The following is a 19,766-nucleotide window of genomic DNA, read 5'->3' as shown; positions in this document are numbered from 1 at the left end:
TAAAAGTTTAAAAACTAACATTTTCTCCCCTAAGTCAAATTTTATAAAATCACATTCCCCCCTAGGGTTTAGTTTCAATATCTAGTCACTCTCTCCAATACTATCGTTGATCGTCTCTCTCTCTCGACTGTTTCCCTTTCTCTAATGGCTTGTCTCAACGCCATCTCAACCCCTCCGACACTCGAGAGACGTCTCTTAGGAAAAAAGAATAGTCTTCCTAGATAACAAAGATGAGATCAATCTCATATTCGTTGTTTGGGAAGAAAATTCCTTTTCCCATATGATATTTCTCAAGCATTGGAGGGGTTAGGGTGACGTTTAGGCAAACCGTCGAAGGAAGGAGAACTATCAGGAGAGAGAGACGACCAGCGATGACACCAAAAAGAGTGACTGGATATTAAAACTAAATCTTAGAAGAGAAATATAATTTTTTAAAACTTGGTTTAACGAAGAAAAATTAGTTTTTTAATTTTTAGGGGGGAAAATGAAATCATATTTAAGTTTATTTTTAATATTAAATATAAAATAACGATTTTACCTTTAAAATTATCAAATTTAAATGGTTATAAACGGGTAAATAAGATTTTTAAAATTAACGAAAAAAACTTTCTAAGATTAGCATACTTTGGGTTGGGTTGGGTTGGGTTGGGTTGGGGGGGAGGGAGAATAAATCCTTCTCGTTATTTGTATACTTAAGAATACGAATAATTTTATTGATGTTTCAATACTTAATAAAAATCCATCAATATATAAAGATAAACATTCATTTTTATTTTTTGTGAGATTAAATTATTGGTTAATTTTTTAAAAAGAAAATGCCATAAAATTAGTAAAACAAAGGGAAACATAGACAATTATAATATGATTTTACTCTTGTTTCATGCAAATGTGAGAATTTTAATATTTTACAGGTTATATGATAATTTATGGATATGTCTTTTTTTTTTTTTTAAATGATTGATTAAAATGCTATTATCTATTTGGAGTTTTACCTATTTTTAATGTATTTTCTTACTTTTTTCCCACAAAACGTCTCTATAATCAAGCTATTGGATCCAACTGATTTGAGGGTCTAATGTATTATTTGATTTGTACAATGTTTATTATTATGCAATTAACAATTATTAAGAAAATATTTTATATGCGTTCTTGTTACATAATTTTTCTGTTTATGCAAGATATATTATGTTATTTGGTTCAATATTTTTTTGAGTTATGATAATGTATCCAAAATAAGGATAAATTTTAATTGAATTAAATTTAAATAAGAGTTAATTTAATATTAAATTTAGATCATTCACAAGTGAATAATACAATTCATAAAAAAATCTAAAAAATAAAAAAAAAGATAATAAAAAACATTTAAAAAGAAGAATTATTTAAATTGAAAATAATTCTTGGAGAAAAAAATCACCAACTAGATGGATTCTAATGTGATAATATTAATAAGATATTGATTTCGAACCAAACATCTCATTAGAACCATACACACCCCTAAAAAGAAATGTATATTTTTTATTTTAATTTATTTTGTTGTAATTGTGCGTTAATTATTGTTGAATTTAATATGACGTTGGTCACCTAAGTTCCACGTTCAATCCAAGGCTAATGACCGCCCGACACCACACGGAAATTCTCGAAACCCATCGACCCACGTGACTCATGATTAAATCCAACCAGCCAGGAATAAAACATGGCCATACCTAAGGTTTTTGATACTTTTTTGTTTCACTAAAATTTGAAAGGACTGTACTTTTAGTCCCCGTTTACAAGAGTGACAATTTTTTACCCGACCCATTAGCATAAACCAATTCTGACATGATTCAAGTGGTTATCATTTATCTTAACTAATTACTCTTGTCATGATTACGTTGAGAGTTCTTAACCACACTTGTATAATGACACAACCAACAATAAATTTGAGTTAAATTGAGTTTAAATAAGAATTAATTTAAATTTAAATCAAATTAAAAAAATTACGCATCATCATGTTGGTTAGTGAAATTACACGGATCTAACTCTGATTTAGTGGACTAAATTAAACTTATCGTAAATTGTCAGTTTCCTTCTAGCTACCACTTCCAGGCCAAACTCACGTTACATTATCCAGGAAATTATTTTTCTTTTGGAAATCCCCGTAAAATACGTTGCACACTTACAACGAGTACACCAACCAACCACAAGTTTCCGTGTATAACTACGACGCCCCTCACTTTCACTACAAGTCACCGGGCCTCGCTCTACACGGCGTGGTTTCATTGAATCGCAATGGCTTTGCAGTCGTTCATCGAAGTCGAGCCAGGCTCTCATTTCTCTATCCATAACCTTCCGTATGGAGTCTTCAAGCTGCAACAGGATTCATCTCCTCGACCTGGCGTGGCAATCGGGGATTACGTGTTGGACCTCTCCGAGATTGCCAAAGCCGGTCTCTTCAACAGCCCGATCCTCAAGGACTCTGATTGTTTTCTTCAGGTTCGTTGATTTATGGTTCTTGTTTTCTGTTTATAGTAGTTCCTGTAAGGGTTTTGTAATGAATAATCTCCAGAAAGAATGAAAACAGTGTCATTTTCTTGGCTAGTTGACTGGTTGTTTATAATTGGAAGTAAGTTCAGAACGTATTTCTATTATTGGAAAATCAACGAATGACGAGCTATTTGGTTGCCCAGAAACTGAAGTGTAAGCATAAACAATATAAATTCCAGGATCACATAAAGCATACCCGGTTTCTTGAATATGGCAATTGATGATGATTTGGCAATTTGATGCACTCCTGGGAGTTTCCACAACACACTTTGCTGATTTTCTCTCTCGTTTCTGCAAGAATTCTTCCAGAGAATTGAATTGAAAGAGTACTGTATTCTTTTGGTGTGTTTTCAACGTCAGTTTTCTTTCTACCTCTCTCTCCCAATAGAAGTTATGCTTTATTAAATAAGAGAGAGAGTGACAGTTATTTTTAATAACTGCCCAGGGCAATATTAAAATATTGCATATCATAGGTTAGTCTTAAATTTATAACCCTAACGGATCGGGTCAACCATCATTGGTGGACCGAATCCAATATGAAACATGATATTTAGTTTGGTTGTTGTTGGTATCATAAGATAATTAATAAAGGTATTTATGAGATAATTAATGAGAAAATATGTGTATTAATAGTACTAAACATACAAACTTACTATAATCGTCTACAGTAGCAAACGTGTGTCCCTTATTTTAGTCAAGTAATCGCTGTGCTACATGCAATGTTTTGATTGCAGCCTAATCTGAACAAGCTTTTGGCTCTGGGAAGGCCTGCCTGGAAGGAGGCACGAGCGACGCTTCAAAAGCTATTGTCGGTATGTTTCCTTTCATACTTACAGACTACAGAGTGATTTAATGGGAGGTAGAGTTTAGGGCAAGCAGATTTAAATTGAAATATTGCTAATGGCTGAAAATTTACTATAGAGTTAGAACTAGAAGCTTGAGATGAATGAAACACAAGTAATGGCAATTCCTTGTCTTCTGATGCAGCTACTGAGGCAACCTTGCGTGACAATGCTAATTTAAGGCAGAAAGCACTTGTTCCAATGGTAATCAATTTGTATAGTCTTGAATATTTCATTTTATGAGGACGGCTGTGTTTTCTTTTTCCTGATATTCAATTATGTTTTTTTTTTTTTTGTCCTAAGGGCAAAGTAGAAATGATTCTTCCAATTGCAATTGCGGATTACGCAGACTTCTGTTCTTCCATGCATCATACAAAGAACTGTGGGACAATATTTCATGGACTGCAGACCCCAATTTCTCCAAACTGGTAAGTTAATCAAGATAATTTGATTACTAGGAATTTTTGTTACAAATTTCATTTTCATGTTTTGAAAGTCTCATCAAATTTCTAGGTTTCATCTTCCTATTGCATATCATGGACGGGTATCTTCCATTGTTATCTCTGGAACAGACATTATCCGACCACGGTAGAGACAAATTTTTGAATCCTTTGTGGTTTTAAAACCATGTAGTCATTTGCGTACGATTTTATGAGTGTGTATCTCCTCTGTAAAAGCAGCTGTATAGACTTACGCTCTAGCTGGAGCTTGTCTGTAAAGGCATGTTATGACTTATGCATTTACTTTTGTTGCTTGAGATCTTAAGTAGTTTGTGGATCTCATTTTTTATTGACTTAACACGATGATGAACCTGTACCAATTCTTATCCTTGCATGTATCTCATCTCATAAATGTACATTTTTCTTGTTTTCCCAGAGGTCAAGGTCCTCCAGCTGGCAACTCTCCGCCGCCTTTCGGCCTTCACAGAAGCTAGACTTTGAGCTAGAAATGGTTAGTTTTAATATGTTAATTATTAAAATTTCCCCTTTACAGATCTAATGGAATTTTGATAGAGAAAATCTGGGGCACATGATTAAAATCTTTACTGTCTTCAGATCCTCGGTTATGGTTATGATAGTGACTTCATCATATTTCAGAAGGATATGGTTATGCTAGTAACTTGTTCATAAATTAAAATTGTTACTTGTTGTCGGTGTTGTCATGATACTTTCAGGCAGCTGTTATTGGTCCTGGATAAGGGTAGATTCAATCTGAGTTTGTTAGAACTCGAGCTTAAACTCAATTCGAATGAGCCTAAAATGAGTCAATCTTAGCCGAACTCAGTCAAGCTCGAACTACTTATCAAAATTTTCAATAAAAAATTTTGATACAAAATGATATCGTTTTGATCAATATATATTAAAATGATATTGTTTTAATAACGAAAAACGAATTCAACCAAATTCGAGCTTAACTTTCACTAGCTAGATGAGTTCGAGTTCGAACTCGAACTCAGTTATATGTAAACCTAACTGAACTCGAACTCAAATGAACTCAAATTTAATTCGATTCGAATCTAACCCTAGTCCTGGAAATGAATTGGGAAAGCCTATTGATGTTAATCAAGCAGCAGATCATATCTTTGGACTTGTGTTGATGAATGATTGGAGCGGTAACCTTTTGCCGCTTCATTTTCTTGCTCTTGTTTTAATTGAATTTATGAGCAATATTATTGAGAATTTGATTTTGCAGCTAGAGATATTCAGGGATGGGAATATGTGCCTCTCGGGCCTTTTCTAGGGAAGAGTTTTGGTAAGAAATAAACATTTTATTGCCCCATTTCTTGAGTTCCGTCCGGATTTATACACTAATGATTGTACTTGTTATCTGTGCTGTGCTTTGAATAGTGATTTTGGCCAACATGACCTTACTTTTCTTGATCTTTTAGGTACAACAATATCTCCTTGGATTGTGACGCTTGATGCTCTTGAACCATTTGCTTGTGATGCTCCCAAAAAGGTACCTTACCATCTAGGTTGTTTTGAAGCATTAATGCTATTGAGTCCATTTTGCTGCCTGCCCGCATTTTTTCAGATGCAACATTCCTTGTGATATGTGCTGTAAAATGCAGGATCCTCATCCATTGTCATATCTTGCTGAAAAGATTTCCAAGAACTGTGACATTTCATTGGAGGTAGTATCTACCATCTAGCATCTTGTCTATGTATACACTTCTCACTTTTTATTTCTTTCTGTAACTTCCGGTTGCTTATTGATTCTTTGTAGTGTACTATAGTTTCAGCAATTTCTTTATAGGTTATAGATATTGATTTTCCATCACTGTTACTTACCCTTTTCGTTTGTATGTGATACTAATGAAAATGCTTCCTTGCTGCAAGGTTCAAATCAAACCTGCTGGACAAAAAGACTCGTGTGGTCACAAGGAGCAATTTCAAGCACTTGTAAGAAGTATTAAATTATCCTGCTTTTCTATTAGTATTAGGGCTGAAGCCGAGCCGAGCCTAAACTGACTCATTTTCAACTCATTTTAAATTAAATTCGACTCAGATTGGATTTGGATACATCGAGCTCATTTAATAATTTTATTGTTTGTGTTCATATTCGTTTCAGACTAGTATTTCAAACACGTTTTGTAGGGAGATAAAGAGTAAATTCAAAAAAATTCAGACTAAAGAAATTAAAATGAAAAAAATTACGCTCAATAGGTGACTCACCTGGAATGCTGTAGATTGGAGGCATCACTGGTGAGAGATTGTGTGAAGAGATTGGAGGGTAATAGTTGTAGAGCTTATGCGTCATTGGTGAGAGAGGCGTGCTTTGGGTTGAAGAACATCCATACACATCTCAAGCACAAGTCTTAACTAAACCCACTTGGAATGCTGCTTCTGCTTGAAGATGATGATGATGATGATGATGAGATTGATGGTGAGAATCACCGGAGATACATCAAAGGAACGCTGGAGAACGAAGAGGAGTCGCATCGACAGCAGCTACAAAACGGAGAGCGAACGAGAGCTTGTTGTCCCACCGGTGAGCCTATCATCTCGTCGTCGGTCACCCTGTTGTCTCCTCCTCGTCGGTCATTTCGTTTTTCTGGTGAATGGCTGAACACGTGATGCAGCAGAGGTGAAAATGTCTTTAGAGCTGGAATGAAAGACAGCAGAAACAGGAACGCGTTTAAGGCTAGAATTGGAAGAAAAATGAAATATATTTAGGTAAGGGCTCAAGCGAACCATGGTTGGCTCGTGAGCTAAGCGAGCCGGGCACGGCTTAGGCACGGATTCAAGTTTGAGTTCGTTTTTTATTCTACTTTTCAACTCATATTTAGGTTCGTATTCGTTTTCTCAAGTTCGTGTTCAGATTCATCCTAACTAAGCTCATTTTGAGTTTGAATAAACTCGTTTTGAATCTAGCCTTAATTAATTCATCATCCTTTTATGTAAGAATTTTTTCTTTCCTTATGTCAAGTGGCCCAATAAATGGGTTTTTACCTTCCCAAATCTGAAATTAGTTGGATCTGGGCATTTATCTCCCCTGTCGGATCCATTTATCTATCAAGTGAGACAATCTTTTTGGTCTAGGCTTCCCTCAGTGTATCTTTGTTCCTCATACTGTGGATTGATCTAAAGGAGTTCTAAAACTTCAGCATGTGTCATACTATTGCTTATTGCTTGTGTAGTTTAATTATTTTTAATTCCAATGGCAGATATTGGACGTTGACTCAGCAGCTTGCACACCATACAATCAGCGGCTGCAATTTAAGACCTGGCGATTTACTTCGAACTGGCACCATTAGTGGCCCCGTATGTTTCCTTCATTCGAAGAGCATACTGACTGAGATATGCACCTCTATGTTTCAGTGACGTCAGGCCTCAAAGTTGAGGCTTAAATGATTAAAGGTGCTGTTAATACTTGTGTTTCTCAACCGGAGCCCGATTCTCTTGGATGCTTGCTAGAGTTAACATGGAATGGACAAAGCCAGTTTCACTAAATGGTACAACTCGCAAATTCCTGGAAGATGGAGATGAGATCATATTTACTGGCTTTTGCAAGGTACACACTGATATATTTATACTAACCCTTTCAATTTCTGACAGTTTGTTGGTGTTATCTTTTTACATTCATACTAACTAATATCGTTTATGTGTTTACTTTACTTGACTTCCATTATTTTTTTTATCAATATAAGCCATCCCATCTGCCTGGTTCAAAGCCAAGCTTCACCATTTTTTACTAGCATATCAAGGCTGACAAAAAAATTAGAAGGATGAAAGAATTTTAAAGTAATATCTTTTCCTCTCTGGTAATGGCTATCCTTCTAGGCAGAGCTCATAATCCACCCAAGAGATCCTGAAAAAACGCTGTGTCATCAAAATAATGCAGTGATGGGAGCCATCAAAGTTCATATGTTTAGGCTTCGCTGAATATTTGGGATCAATTGCATTATTCTAACCCAAAAAGTTATTGAATAATTATGGAAAAAGTAAAATGGCCAATACTCTCTTGTACAAAGAAACTTTGCCTGGCGTCACTTCTTCCTGTCGTTTCTTTAAAAGAGTACTTTGTAGTCGGGAGGGAAAAAAATTGTTCGTTTTTAGTAGGGGTGGATCCAGTCTGAGGTGGCTTGGATAAATCTATAGTTTGGTTTAAACAAGTTAATCTTGAGTTGGAGCTCTAATTTGATAGTTTCATTTGAAATTGATTTGTTTGTCTATATATAAATACTGTTTATTATTTTTACGATATTGTTCACTATATAAATGACCTTTTGATGATATTATATATTATAACTTTAATCCGAGCTCGAATCGACCTTAAACTTGCGTAGTTTGACTCAAATCTAACAATAATTTTTCGAATTTTATGTTAAACATTTAATGAAGTTCTAATCCTTAAATCATTTAAGTAACAAAACTTAAAATTTGATCTTATTGCAGGGAAATGGTTACAACGTTGGGTTTGGAACATGCGCTGGGAAAATCGTCCCATCAGTCCATGATATTGCTGGTGTGTCCGTCGAGTTGATGCTGTTGTTGGAAGCTGCACGTATTCACCTTTTACATTCAATCCCGAATCGTCTGGTAGGTATTTGTAATAAATAAAGTGTGATTTCCAGCAGCAGTCTAAGCATGGAGATTGAAAATGGAACAGGAGTGTGTTTGTCTCAAATCTATCGTTCGGCAGCTCCAGTTTGACAGCTTAGTTAGAGTCTAGCTTGCTTGTCTTTCAGGTGATATTGTTCATTTAGTTAATGATAGTGTTTATCTTCTCTGTTGGTTTTACTGAGTCTCTGCTCGGCTCGCCACCCCTAATTACTCTTCTAATAATTCAAACATACTTTGGCACGTGCATAAAGCAATCCACTGGACAAAATGCAATGAAAATTGGTCCCGCATTTTAACGGACGGTGTACATTTGCTCACGCCATTCAATGGCTTTTACGCGCCACAGGTGATTCAAGAAACGTTAACAGTTGGTAGCAACGCAACACTCAGTCCCCACACAAATTCAATTCAATTCAATTTAAAGTCACAGGCTCCACTCTCTTTTTACTTCAATGTCCCTTTCTTCGCCATGAAATCATCTGGCAAATTCTCCTCCTTTTCGGCCACCACAACCGTCACCTACACTTTCAAAAATGATCACTTTACCCCTCACACGTCCACTGAAATCCCCATCCAGTCCCCCTCCCAAGCGCCTCCAGCTCCCATCACCGTCCAGCTCCCTCAACAGCTCCAATCTCAAGCCGCCGCCAAAATCCAATCCATCTACAGGGCCCACGTGATCCGGGCCCTCTACAAGAAAATCTCATCCGTCAACTCCGAAGCCGACCGTTTACAACGTCTTATCCAACGGCAGGAAACAGTGGACTCCGTCAGGAGCGATGAGCGGGAGAAGCTGAAAATGAACGAGGCGTTGATGGCTTTGCTTCTTAAACTGGACTCTGTTCCGGGTACAGACCCGTCGATAAGAGAGGCGAGAAGAAAGGTGAGCCGTAGGATCGTGGGGTTGCAAGAGATTCTTGATGGGATTTGTGAAGCAAAAGTTGATTATAATTATTCTGATTGTGAATATGGGGACTGGGGTCCGTTTGGTTACTGGAGAAATCTAGATAAAGTGGTTGAACAGATGGAAGAAGAAGTCTGTAGAGAGAGGGGTGGCCATGAGATGGTTGAATTTTGTGCTCAACATCTTGGGTTTCGTTGCTTGCAGAGGTTTCTTCGTAGCTAAAAAAACAGAGACCTATCCGAGTTTTCTGTTAATTTTTCTTCTAAAAAACTGTATCTGTATTGGATCCAATCAACGTTTCGATTATATCGAGGGTTTGTTTGTCTAGTGACTCTGTTCATACCTGAAGATGCATTAGCACTTGGATCAGACCATGGGAACACAAATTTAATTTCAAATAACCGAACTCGAGCTCTATCTAATCAATCTGTAGGTAAGCTCAGCTGACCATCGAATCCCACACAACCCTTCTGGAATCCACCCTTATGCTGTGGTAACTTTTTTAGTCTGTGAGAGGCCGCCAAATCCTTCCTTAAGCCCAATACTTTCTCTGCTTGCTTAATTGCAAATTGGAATGTTAAGAACTTATTCCATAAAAAAAAAAAAAAAAAAAAGCAAATATTATAGTTAGATTATGAAATTTATAAGAAATTTTGAGTCACTTCATATAAAATATGCTAATTTGTTATGAGGGAAACGCTGTTTCACTTCTGATATTATATACTGAATTGTGTGAAGACATTATAGGAGTTGTGATCATTGCAGAAGAATAGAACATTATTGTTTGAAACTAGGATAGATCTGCACTTGAAACTAGAACACCCAGTTTGAGTTAAAACTTGACTTGATCAATTGATAAATAATAACACAGAAAAAAAAGCTTGACTCATCAAAGAATAAAAAAGAATCATAATAAAAAATGATTGTTGAACAAAAAGAAAAATTGCCAACAAGATGAGTTGCTAGTGAACTCCCAAATTTAAGTTGAGCTGCAACTTCAACATGTTTAAGCCAAATATGGATTTAAGCCCGAACTAGATCAATTCCAAATGACACTTTAATAACAAATTCAATGTGCATCTCACGTCACACATGAATACTAAGATAAAATAGGTTAAATAGACTTTAAACTTCTAAACTATTATTAAGATGGGCTGTTCCATTTCTTCCATGTTTCAAAACACATAAAAGAAAGAAAAAGAGAAAGTTAACATTGCACTGCTTTCAAGTTTCCACTTGTTTTAAGTCCCCCAGTACTGAATCATCACTTAACAACCTCAAACTACAAAGATAAAACCTTAACACATTTAATAATGCTGAAAGAATTACAAAGTGTGTGTGCTCAAACAGCTAAGACCAACTTTTTATTGACTGAGACTCTTCCTCAATGAATGAAATTTATATTTGCTCCAAATCTTCTCTCTTCTTATCCATTTAGAATCAATCCACCAGTCTCACACAGGACTAAAATAAAATAAGACGCTGCAAACGAAATATGTTAACATCTGAAACAGATTTTGACTCGAAAAAACCTTTTTTTGACTGAGGGGCCAAATGGTGAAACTCATCAGACCATTCGCACGTCAAGTTTCCACCCAGTCTTTACGGATGTCAAACGTATAGTTGATCTCCAAGTGGCACTTGTTGTCATCATCCACAAACTGAAAACAGAGAAACCAAGCAGACATTGAGGAATTGCTAAGAGAATTGCAAATAGGAACAGTGTGTGAAAGTAAAAATCATCTGTGAGACTTCCATATCTAGACATTTTGTGGCCCACAAGTTTGAAATTCACATTTTTGCTTTATAACAGACATGTTATGAGGCCAGACAACTAATTGAGTGGATCATTCATGGTAGAGTAATGTATGCAGGTATGGAGGAAATGAACTTAGCCCCACTCCATTAGCTGCAATAATCATTTTTGGGCCATGACTCAAAATGGCAATAGACAAAGAAGGGTTATTTCAATGATGCATTTCCTTTCTCCAGAATCATGAAAACAACTTCTCACCTACAAAGTCGATCTGAGATTAAAAATTACACAAGGATAAGTGTTCATCGACAACTTCAGTCATTTTCTTTATTTACTTTTCTCGATTTGAAGCTTAGCATGAATTTATAAAGTAGTGGATAACATCCTTGAAATATCTTTCTATGATGAACTGAAGGCTATAAAATCACAAAACACCATCAGAACTTACCCTAGTTTTGGCTGAATATGTTCCTCTAGCAAACATGCCAGATGGCGTAGTTTCTTCAGGCATCTCATGTATATAAGGCTCAGCCTGAGGGCTGAAGGTTCCAAGCATCTCCTTTGTGCTATCAACTGTTACAAAAATTCATAGTTCATGTGAGGGAAATAATCATACCAAAGCTTTCAATGGCTGAATTCTTCATTAAAACTTGAGAGAACACACACACAAACATACAGAGAAAGAGAGAGAGAGAGGGGGCGAGATTACCCTTGACACCAGTTTTCCAAACGGTATTAGTATATTTGAGGCCAGATACAATATTGTTGTTAACTTGGAAAGTGAACTCCAGGCTGTAACGGCTACCTTCTTTTAAGGTAAACCACAAACCTTTGACTTTGCCACTCTCAGGAACGGCGAGAACAATATCCGATCTACCAGGGGATTTAATTGAGAGGCTCAAGATCTTAACCTCTGGCTCTAGTGTTTCTGCATCATGACGTAAATGGTAAAAGAAAATAAGAGAATGCAGACAAAATCTACTACATGAACAAACAGAACATCTAGCAGCAGTCAGCGAAATTGAAGGAAAGAACCATCGCAAACATTTGAGAATCAATACAAAAAGAAGACACTTGCTGAATGATAATCCCATTTCACAGTTATTTTTTTATAATTTACCAGGCTTTTTCAAGAGAGTTTCCCCATCTCAAAGCATTCAAATTCTTTAAGATATCTGATTCCAAGGAACCAAATTCGAAAGGGCACAATATTTAACCCCCAATTGTATGCATTATCGAAGTGATCTCTCAATTGATAAAGTGTGCAAAACTTAAGAAGAAACAAAAAGAAAATTTGAAACTTCAAAGGCATTGAGATTAAAAAATATCAAATTTTGTTGTTCTGTTATCAAATTCTCAGAATCCAAACAAACTTAAGAGAAGAATATTAAGCAAATTAGTGTTTTTTTGTTTTACCTCCAACAGAATCTAAATCCACACTCCCAAGAAGCTGTTCTTTCCATCTCCTCAAGCTCTCATCATCCTAAAACCGCAAAAACAAGCACAAAAAGAAATGAAATTAAAAGAAGAGAACAAGAAGAAGAAAAACAAAGACGGGTAAAAATAAACAAAACAAACCTTATCCTTCTCAAATTGTTCTTTAAGAGTGTACTGAGGGCCCAACTCAATCTTTCTATCTTCATCATCTTCTTCGTCCTCAGTTGCAACAATAGAGCTCTCACTCATTTGTCTAGGTATACTTCCACTATCTGGCTCATTTGGAGGCGTTTTTGTTACTGTCTCATCCGAAACTTCACCACCACCACCACCACTCTCATTGTCTTTTTCATCAAACCCCATATCGCTGGAACTGGAATCAACACCAACCGCCAGAGACATCAAAAGTCCATCAATATTAACACAAAACAAAGAATAAGAATCACCACTCAGTCACCGAGTAAATGACCGAAAGCAAAAGTACACCAAGGAGAAGCCAAATTTTGACTCACTACTCTGCTTGCTCCTTCCACTAACAAGAATCTGACTAACAAAACAAAAAACAAAAAAACAAGAGCACCCCAATGCAGAAATAAAACAATTATAAAAAAAAAAGAAAGGAAAATAGGAGGCAAAACCAAGACAACCCACAAAAGATAACCCTTCAAAGAAATAAAAGATACCGAGAAAAAGAAGAGAGAGAGCAAGATAGAGATGGGTTTGTTAAGGAAAGAAAGGTAATACAAATAAAGAAGGAAACGGTCATGTGGTGATCCGAAATTCTGAACAATCAACTTTGAAAAGGAAAAAAAAAACAAAATAAAAAAAAAGAGACAGAGAGAGATAAGTGGAGAGATCGTGAAGGTCACTCCCGCACTAGCTTAAACGAAGACCATGATTTGAGGAGGGTTATTTTTTCTTGTTTCTACATAGTTGTTAGTACATAAAATTTTTTATGTTTTTGATGCACAGAGACACACGAGAGAAAAACGAGAAAGCTTAGCCTAGGATTCAGAGGCTGAAAGATGCTTTGACCATCTCTCATGATTAGATTTTACTTGGTTTTTATTCATGTAGATATAGCATGTCTCTAACTCTAACCGTCTAACTCTTCAGTTTCTCCTCTTTCTTCTTCCCCCTGTATTTTCTCAGTACTTCTCTCCTTGTGATTTAGTCATGGGCATATTTACATGAAAGATTACCTCTATTTTTACCAGGTCAATACAATGAAAAAAGAATATAATGGGACTCGTTTAAGTTCTCAAAGCTTTATGAATCATAATCTTTTTCTCACGGAAAACATATGAATAACAATAATTAAGCGTCTTATAAAGGGATAATGTTGAAATTGTGAACATGGTGTGTGTGACCAGAGTTCTAAATCTTTAAATGCGATTAAAGGAATGATATAGACGATGAGGGTGGATAATCTCGAATTTAATTTGAGATTAATTAATTTATTTATTTATTCAATGACATTGGTTATTTTATTAACAATATGAATCATTATTTCAATTATGTTATTCATTTCACTAGTACATTTTTTGTGATATTATGCACCACCTTAATCCAAAGGTTAAAATCTTGAGTCTCTCAATTATGGATTCAATCTGGTTTGATATTATTTTAAATTCAATTCGAATATATTATTATTTAAAGGGGACCCAATCACAAAGTTGATAAATATACGAGAGATTAGTCTGATAATTTATCGTTTAGGTCTTATATATGTAAAGTTAAATATGGATTTTTTTGTTCCAATACTTAACAAACTACTTAGTTTTATAAAATTAAAAACAACATATATGTTAACAAAATTATGTGTTTTAATAATTAATATTAACTTATATATTAAAATAATATTTTATTGTATAATTAAATAATTTTATTTTTTTAGATAAAATAATATAATGTATTGTCGCATTATTATCTATACACAAACTAAAAAAAAAAAAATTCTAAGAAAATGTATAGGATTGTTATTATAATTGAGGAATGAATTTGATATGAGTAGAAACTGGTTGTACTGATAATAATTGATGGTTTCAAACCAATTGGCTGTGATGGCAGGTGGCATGAAGTGGACCCAGAGAATGATTAAGTTTGATACTTTTTCCAAGAGGTGCCAAGCATTAGTTAAGTCAATTCATTATGATTCATCACCAAACCATGTTTCCCAGCTCTTTTATGAATTAAAATGAAAACCATAGAGTTAAAAAAAAAAAAAAACAAAAGAAAATCATAATTTTGTAATTAAGCCTCTTATAAAGTTAAAATTTATAGTAAGATAGATAGAGATCAACCCCATATTATCAAAGAGTAGTTGGAAGCAGAAAAATGAACCTAGTTTGACTTCTAACAATTAAAAACTTGAATCAATTTAGATCAAATCCATCTTCAATTGTTGATGATTATGATTTGTTTATCGTTTGCAATTGTTAAAATAGGCAAATTATAGTGTGGATTTGAACTGAATCTTTTCGAGGTCAGTTTGGTGTTCAAAGTGTTCAAATCGAATATGACCAGCTCGGTTTGCCACCCCTAATTGTTGATGACTATATTTATTGTAGACCTAACATGGAAGAAAACAATCTTGGCAAAGTTTAGAAAGTCCACAGAACGATTTCTACATGGCGGAAGTGACTATATTTAGCAGAAGTTACAAAATGAGGAGGCATTAAAAAGGCATAATCACATAAAGCAGGCTATTCATATCCATATAAGGACAGAAACAAACATTTTATTTTCATGTTCCATCCAAGGCATCTGATCAATAAGAATTCTTATTTCTAAATTTATATGATGAAGCGTTAACGTTTCAACAATCAAATAAGAACATTACAGAAGGCAAGCTTTTCCTCCAGTGTTCATACATATGGACTTTGCTAAGGTGTATTTTGGCCTAGGTTTCTCACTAGATAAGAATACTTCATTCCAATTTCATGTGAATGGAAATTAGAATTTCAAAATCAAGTAATACCAGTTACAAAAAGCAAGCACTCTCTACAATACCAAAAAGCTGCTCCTTACTCCTTAGCCTGGTCTTGTTCATCCTAGCTTATTAAGTTTACAAAACTTGATATTGTTCATTTCATTTATAACATTAAGGAATTTTAAGTAAACTTCAAACCTGAAACCAGAACATTAATCGCTTCCCCACTTTTCAAAACTCTCTCTTTAGCTGAGGGATGCCAATAGAATTCCTTCTTTGACCCATCATCAAAATTAGCGGGACCATCAAGAGAGGCCTTCTGAAGGAACCTTGAGGTTATGGAACCGAATCTGTTTCTTGTTCCTCGCAAAGCATACAACAATGGATTGAAGATCACAGCAAGAAGTGCTTCGCCTTTTGCAACTATGAGATACTGTCAAGCACAGCAAGACTATGAAGAAAAGTGTGTACCATGATGATAATGCCAAGCACAGCAAGACTTGTCTGTTGCACTTCTTGCCAAAAATGATCACCATTGGACAACCCCAACTGTCACCCCCAATCCAAATCAACCTCCTCCTCCTCCAGCATCACCGCCACCACCTGCCTCGTCTCTTCTCTTAATCTCTTTGTTTCACTTCGCAAACTCATTTTTCTTTCCGCCAAGTGCACTTTCTAAGGCTTTACTATCTTGTTCCTGCAACCATGGATATGAATATATAAATCTACCATACAAAGCAAAAGGCATAAATAGATAGGAGAAAATGAAATCTTTCAAACTCTGACATCCATGGAAACAAAAGAGGAAAGAGTTACATGTGACATGTCAAAATTAGATTCAGCTGGTCAAACTCAAGTAGTCTCAGAAAAGAAACAAATTTAATCATGCTATTTTTCATACTTCTCTTTGGTGAATTTTTCATTTCAAGCGTCCTAATAAAAAAAGTAGAAACAATGATACAGAAACCTGTGGAATGGCCAAAAGATCATCTATATATAGCACATTGAAAACAATTAATAGCAATAACTCTAACAGAACTCTGCATGCCCACTTTTCTTTGTAGCCTCATATTCCATGTGTCACAAAATGATTCTAAAAAGAACATATTAAGGATGGTATAGTGCAGTAGACTAATATTCGGTCTAATTTCTCAAAGCAACAGAAGTTGTAAATTATGTTCAATCATATCATGTTATTATTTAGTTTAGCTTGCTAGTATGATATCTAGTCAACACAAACTCATAGCCATGGTAATATATGGTTACCAGGCAATTGAGCTTAACATAAAGTGAAATACAGCATAAAACATCTCAAGTTGAAAAAATTATCCATAGCTTCTCAAACTTCATCCAAATATCTTCTCTCAAACAATAACTTTAGAAATCAAACTTACTCTCACTCCCCATAATTTAGTACTTTATTTCATCATTATTCAATTACAACTCCTAAAAACAAAAAATACTCCTCGAGTATAAGTATATATTCAGCTATTGCAAGATTTCCTTATCTTGTCATGCAAACACTAACAATTGTATCACATTAAGAAACTCTCAGGAAACAAGGTATACCCCAATCAACATTGAAGGCAAGAGGGAGCTCAAATTTTCGCAAAAACTTCACCCAACTTGACCCAATGAGAAACCATGAAAGCTTGGTTTTGAAACCTAGATTAGACTGGCCGGTTCAACCACAGGTCACAGCAATTAAATGACTAGCTGATATTAGTATGATGTCAACATAAAATATTGTAAACCTGAACTTGAGTCCTAACAATTGCAAGGCATACAATGCATTTCAACGGAAGGAACAGTAAATTAACATGGACATGCCTGACTAACAGGCCAAATTCAATTTGATTAAATGTAATTTAGTATTCATATTTAACGATTAAATACTCAAAAATGTTTTGAGTATTGTTATAACATTGATTTAAACAATTCATCAATCTAACTATTGGTTCAACCGGTCGGACCAGTAAAAACGATGACTGTCCCTCATCGGGTCAATGCCCAGTCCGGGTTCTAAAAACTTGCATGAATTTATAAAATTAAGCACAGAGCTCAAGCTACCAATTTCTGAGCTTAAAACATTGAAAAATCCAATCAAGCCACGCTCTCAGCAACATAGAATAAAATCATAATCATTCTCTTCAAACTACAACTTTAGAATACATTTCCTAACACAATCAACTCAGATCATATTCTTTTATCAAAATTGTAAAAAGAAAAAAGAGAGAGATGATAAGTTGGTACCTCTTTTCCATTATCAGAAAAAAAGGCAAGAAAACTTGCCATTGCACTTGAGCTTTCGGAGCATGGAAGTCCAGTTTCGGTTTTGGTATTCAATTTGATAGCGGATCCGATGACATTGTTCCAGCATCTTGCTCCGTCCCTCCCTCTGTGGAACTAAATACGGTTTGTTTGGCTGCATCGATATGTGTATATCTAAACAACAAACCTTTATTCGGCTGGGAACAAATAATCAAAGCTCCGCCTAGATGAAGAAGATTGTTCAGATTGGGCCCAAATTGAGAGTTCTAGGCTGAACCGCTAATCTTGAATAAGCTGGGTAGATCCGATCCCAACTAGTTTGGTTTATCATTCATGTGACAATGTCTATTTTGTTCGTGATAATGTTTATTTCTTTAATAATATTATTTATTTTATTAATAATTTTTTAATAATATTATATGTCAATTTAAATAGGATATTATAGATTTGATTCGAAATTGCATTAACTCTACACTCAATTCGGCTATGAGCAAATTCACACTTATATATTGATCAAAAGTGAAATAGTTAAGGTAAAGTTTAAGTCAAGACAATTATTCATTCTCAGGTTTCAGTGTGACATTAAGAGTAGATTAGAGTATGTCATTTACAATATTTTATCTACCGGTAAAATTGAACAGAATCCAAACAAAAACTAATTTGATATTTACTCAAATCGAGGATAGTTAATTCAAACTTGAGTTTAAACCAGTTTGAATGATATATAGTGAGATAATAAGAAGAAAAAGAGTTTAAAAAAAATCAGATGATCAATAAAAAAAAATGTTTCAATGCAGTGATTGTAGTGAATTGTCAAATTTTAGTCAAATTATTGAATTAGAACTTTAGTTTAAATTCAACTCAAATCTACTATTAATTTTCTCATTGATTATTGTTATTTGTGTATATTATGAGATTGAAAATGATTTGAAAACCTAAATAAATCTGGAGCTTGAATCCACATTTTATCAATAAAAATGGAAATGGTGTCATTAACCATTAGGGTAATAACTTCCGCATGAATGGAGGTTTTTTTTTTTTAATTAAAATGATCAAAATTTTAAATTATTTTTATTAAAATAACAAAACTTTTATATTTTTTAATTGAAGTAATTAAATTTTTACTATTTTTTATTAAAGATACAAAGTAATCACACTATTTATAAAAGAAAACAAAACAAACCATTTTAATTTTATTTATTTGGTGCTTTTAATAAAAAATATTAAAAAATTTTTTTTTATATATAAAATTTAAAAGTTTAATTATTTTAATAAAAAATTTTAACCGTTTAGACTCCTTAATAAAAAGAACTCAGCCACTTTAATCATAAAATGTGATAGCATGAGACCTTTCTTGGTTTGTTATTATATAGTAGCCTTATAAATTTATATATCAACATAATATATTAATATATGATATTAATATTTAATTTAAATTTATTTAATTATATAATGATATATTATCATTTATATATAAAATTATATTAATTATTTGTATATAAAACTTTATTTATTATTTATATATATAATTTTATGGGTAGTATTATACGCATAAATAATTTGATAAATACTATATATATATCTATTTTGAGTATATAAACAATACATATTTATGTATGTTATCATGTAATTGAGTATTATTTTATTTTTATTTTAAAATCACTCAATCATATGGGCATATATGTAAGTGTATAATTTTTTTATATATTTAAAATACGTATACATAGTTTTCATAAAATAATTTATATAATTTTGTGTATAAATAATGATATCTTACTATCTAATTAGATATTTTTGAATTAAAATTAAAATAATATTTAATCATATGAGTATATATTATTATTTGTATATATAAATTTATTGTATTTGATTGACCATTCGGCAGGCCCATAACAAAAGGGATTCTCAGGCGTCGGATCAATCGGCCTTTCACTCATCTCATCGGCCTGTCCCCAACAACATTGTACAGTTGTTGATCCACCCCACTATCACCAATCATCATCCAACGGTTCAAAGTCAAACAAAAGAAACCATT

At 34.0% G+C, this 19,766-nt stretch overlaps 2 protein-coding genes, 2 long non-coding RNA genes and 1 pseudogene across 5 annotated transcripts; 2 read left to right on the top strand and 3 right to left on the bottom strand.

Annotated features, from left to right (window-relative positions):
- Positions 1 to 2,044: 2,044 nt before the first annotated feature.
- Positions 2,045 to 3,674, bottom strand: LOC123218611. The gene is made up of 2 exons (XR_006502723.1): positions 2,720 to 3,674; positions 2,045 to 2,514 (listed from the first exon to the last, which is right to left on the bottom strand). It is a non-coding gene; the product is annotated as an uncharacterized LOC123218611 (long non-coding RNA).
- Positions 2,056 to 8,608, top strand: LOC123218610 (annotated as a pseudogene).
- A 113-nt stretch (positions 8,609 to 8,721) lies between these two features.
- On the top strand, positions 8,722 to 9,662 carry LOC123218609 (BAG family molecular chaperone regulator 5, mitochondrial-like). Its single transcript, XM_044640115.1, has one exon. It carries the CDS (start codon positions 8,901 to 8,903, stop codon positions 9,555 to 9,557), a length of 657 nt encoding a protein of 218 aa, XP_044496050.1. The 5' UTR covers positions 8,722 to 8,900; the 3' UTR covers positions 9,558 to 9,662.
- A 783-nt stretch (positions 9,663 to 10,445) lies between these two features.
- LOC123218608 (rho GDP-dissociation inhibitor 1-like) lies at positions 10,446 to 13,609 on the bottom strand. Of its 2 annotated transcripts, XM_044640114.1 has the most exons (6): positions 12,670 to 13,609; positions 12,508 to 12,574; positions 11,801 to 12,019; positions 11,540 to 11,664; positions 11,350 to 11,362; positions 10,446 to 10,996 (listed from the first exon to the last, which is right to left on the bottom strand). In XM_044640114.1, the coding sequence occupies exons 1-6, from the start codon at positions 12,928 to 12,930 to the stop codon at positions 10,986 to 10,988; spliced, it is 696 nt and encodes a 231-aa protein (XP_044496049.1). In that variant the 5' UTR covers positions 12,931 to 13,609; the 3' UTR covers positions 10,446 to 10,985. The 2 variants fall into 2 exon arrangements, with proteins under 2 accessions (XP_044496049.1, XP_044496048.1); XM_044640113.1 differs by lacking the exon at positions 11,350 to 11,362 and having other exon boundaries at positions 12,670 to 13,605.
- A 1,684-nt stretch (positions 13,610 to 15,293) lies between these two features.
- LOC123218340 lies at positions 15,294 to 18,063 on the bottom strand. The gene is made up of 2 exons (XR_006502675.1): positions 17,714 to 18,063; positions 15,294 to 16,157 (listed from the first exon to the last, which is right to left on the bottom strand). It is a non-coding gene; the product is annotated as an uncharacterized LOC123218340 (long non-coding RNA).
- Positions 18,064 to 19,766: the final 1,703 nt, after the last annotated feature.

Source organism: Mangifera indica, chromosome 6 (assembly GCF_011075055.1).
Source record: "Mangifera indica cultivar Alphonso chromosome 6, CATAS_Mindica_2.1, whole genome shotgun sequence".
NCBI lineage: Eukaryota > Viridiplantae > Streptophyta > Magnoliopsida > Sapindales > Anacardiaceae > Mangifera > Mangifera indica.
Note: the sequence above shows the minus strand (reverse complement) of the source record. Positions and strands in the feature narration are given on the sequence as shown.

What these genes read in the sequence shown, in the direction of transcription:
- LOC123218608 (XM_044640113.1), bottom strand. Translation starts at nt 12,930, where the DNA reads ATGTCTCTGGCGGTTGGTGTTGATTCCAGTTCCAGCGATATGGGGTTT. An exon ending in AACAATTTGAGAAGGATAAG is followed by an intron (nt 12,575 to 12,669) that starts GTTTGTTTTGTT and finishes TTGCGGTTTTAG; the next exon opens with GATGATGAGAGCTTGAGGAG. An exon ending in TTGGAAAACTGGTGTCAAGG is followed by an intron (nt 11,665 to 11,800) that starts GTAATCTCGCCC and finishes TTTTTGTAACAG; the next exon opens with TTGATAGCACAAAGGAGATG.
- LOC123218609 (XM_044640115.1), top strand. Translation starts at nt 8,901, where the DNA reads ATGAAATCATCTGGCAAATTCTCCTCCTTTTCGGCCACCACAACCGTC.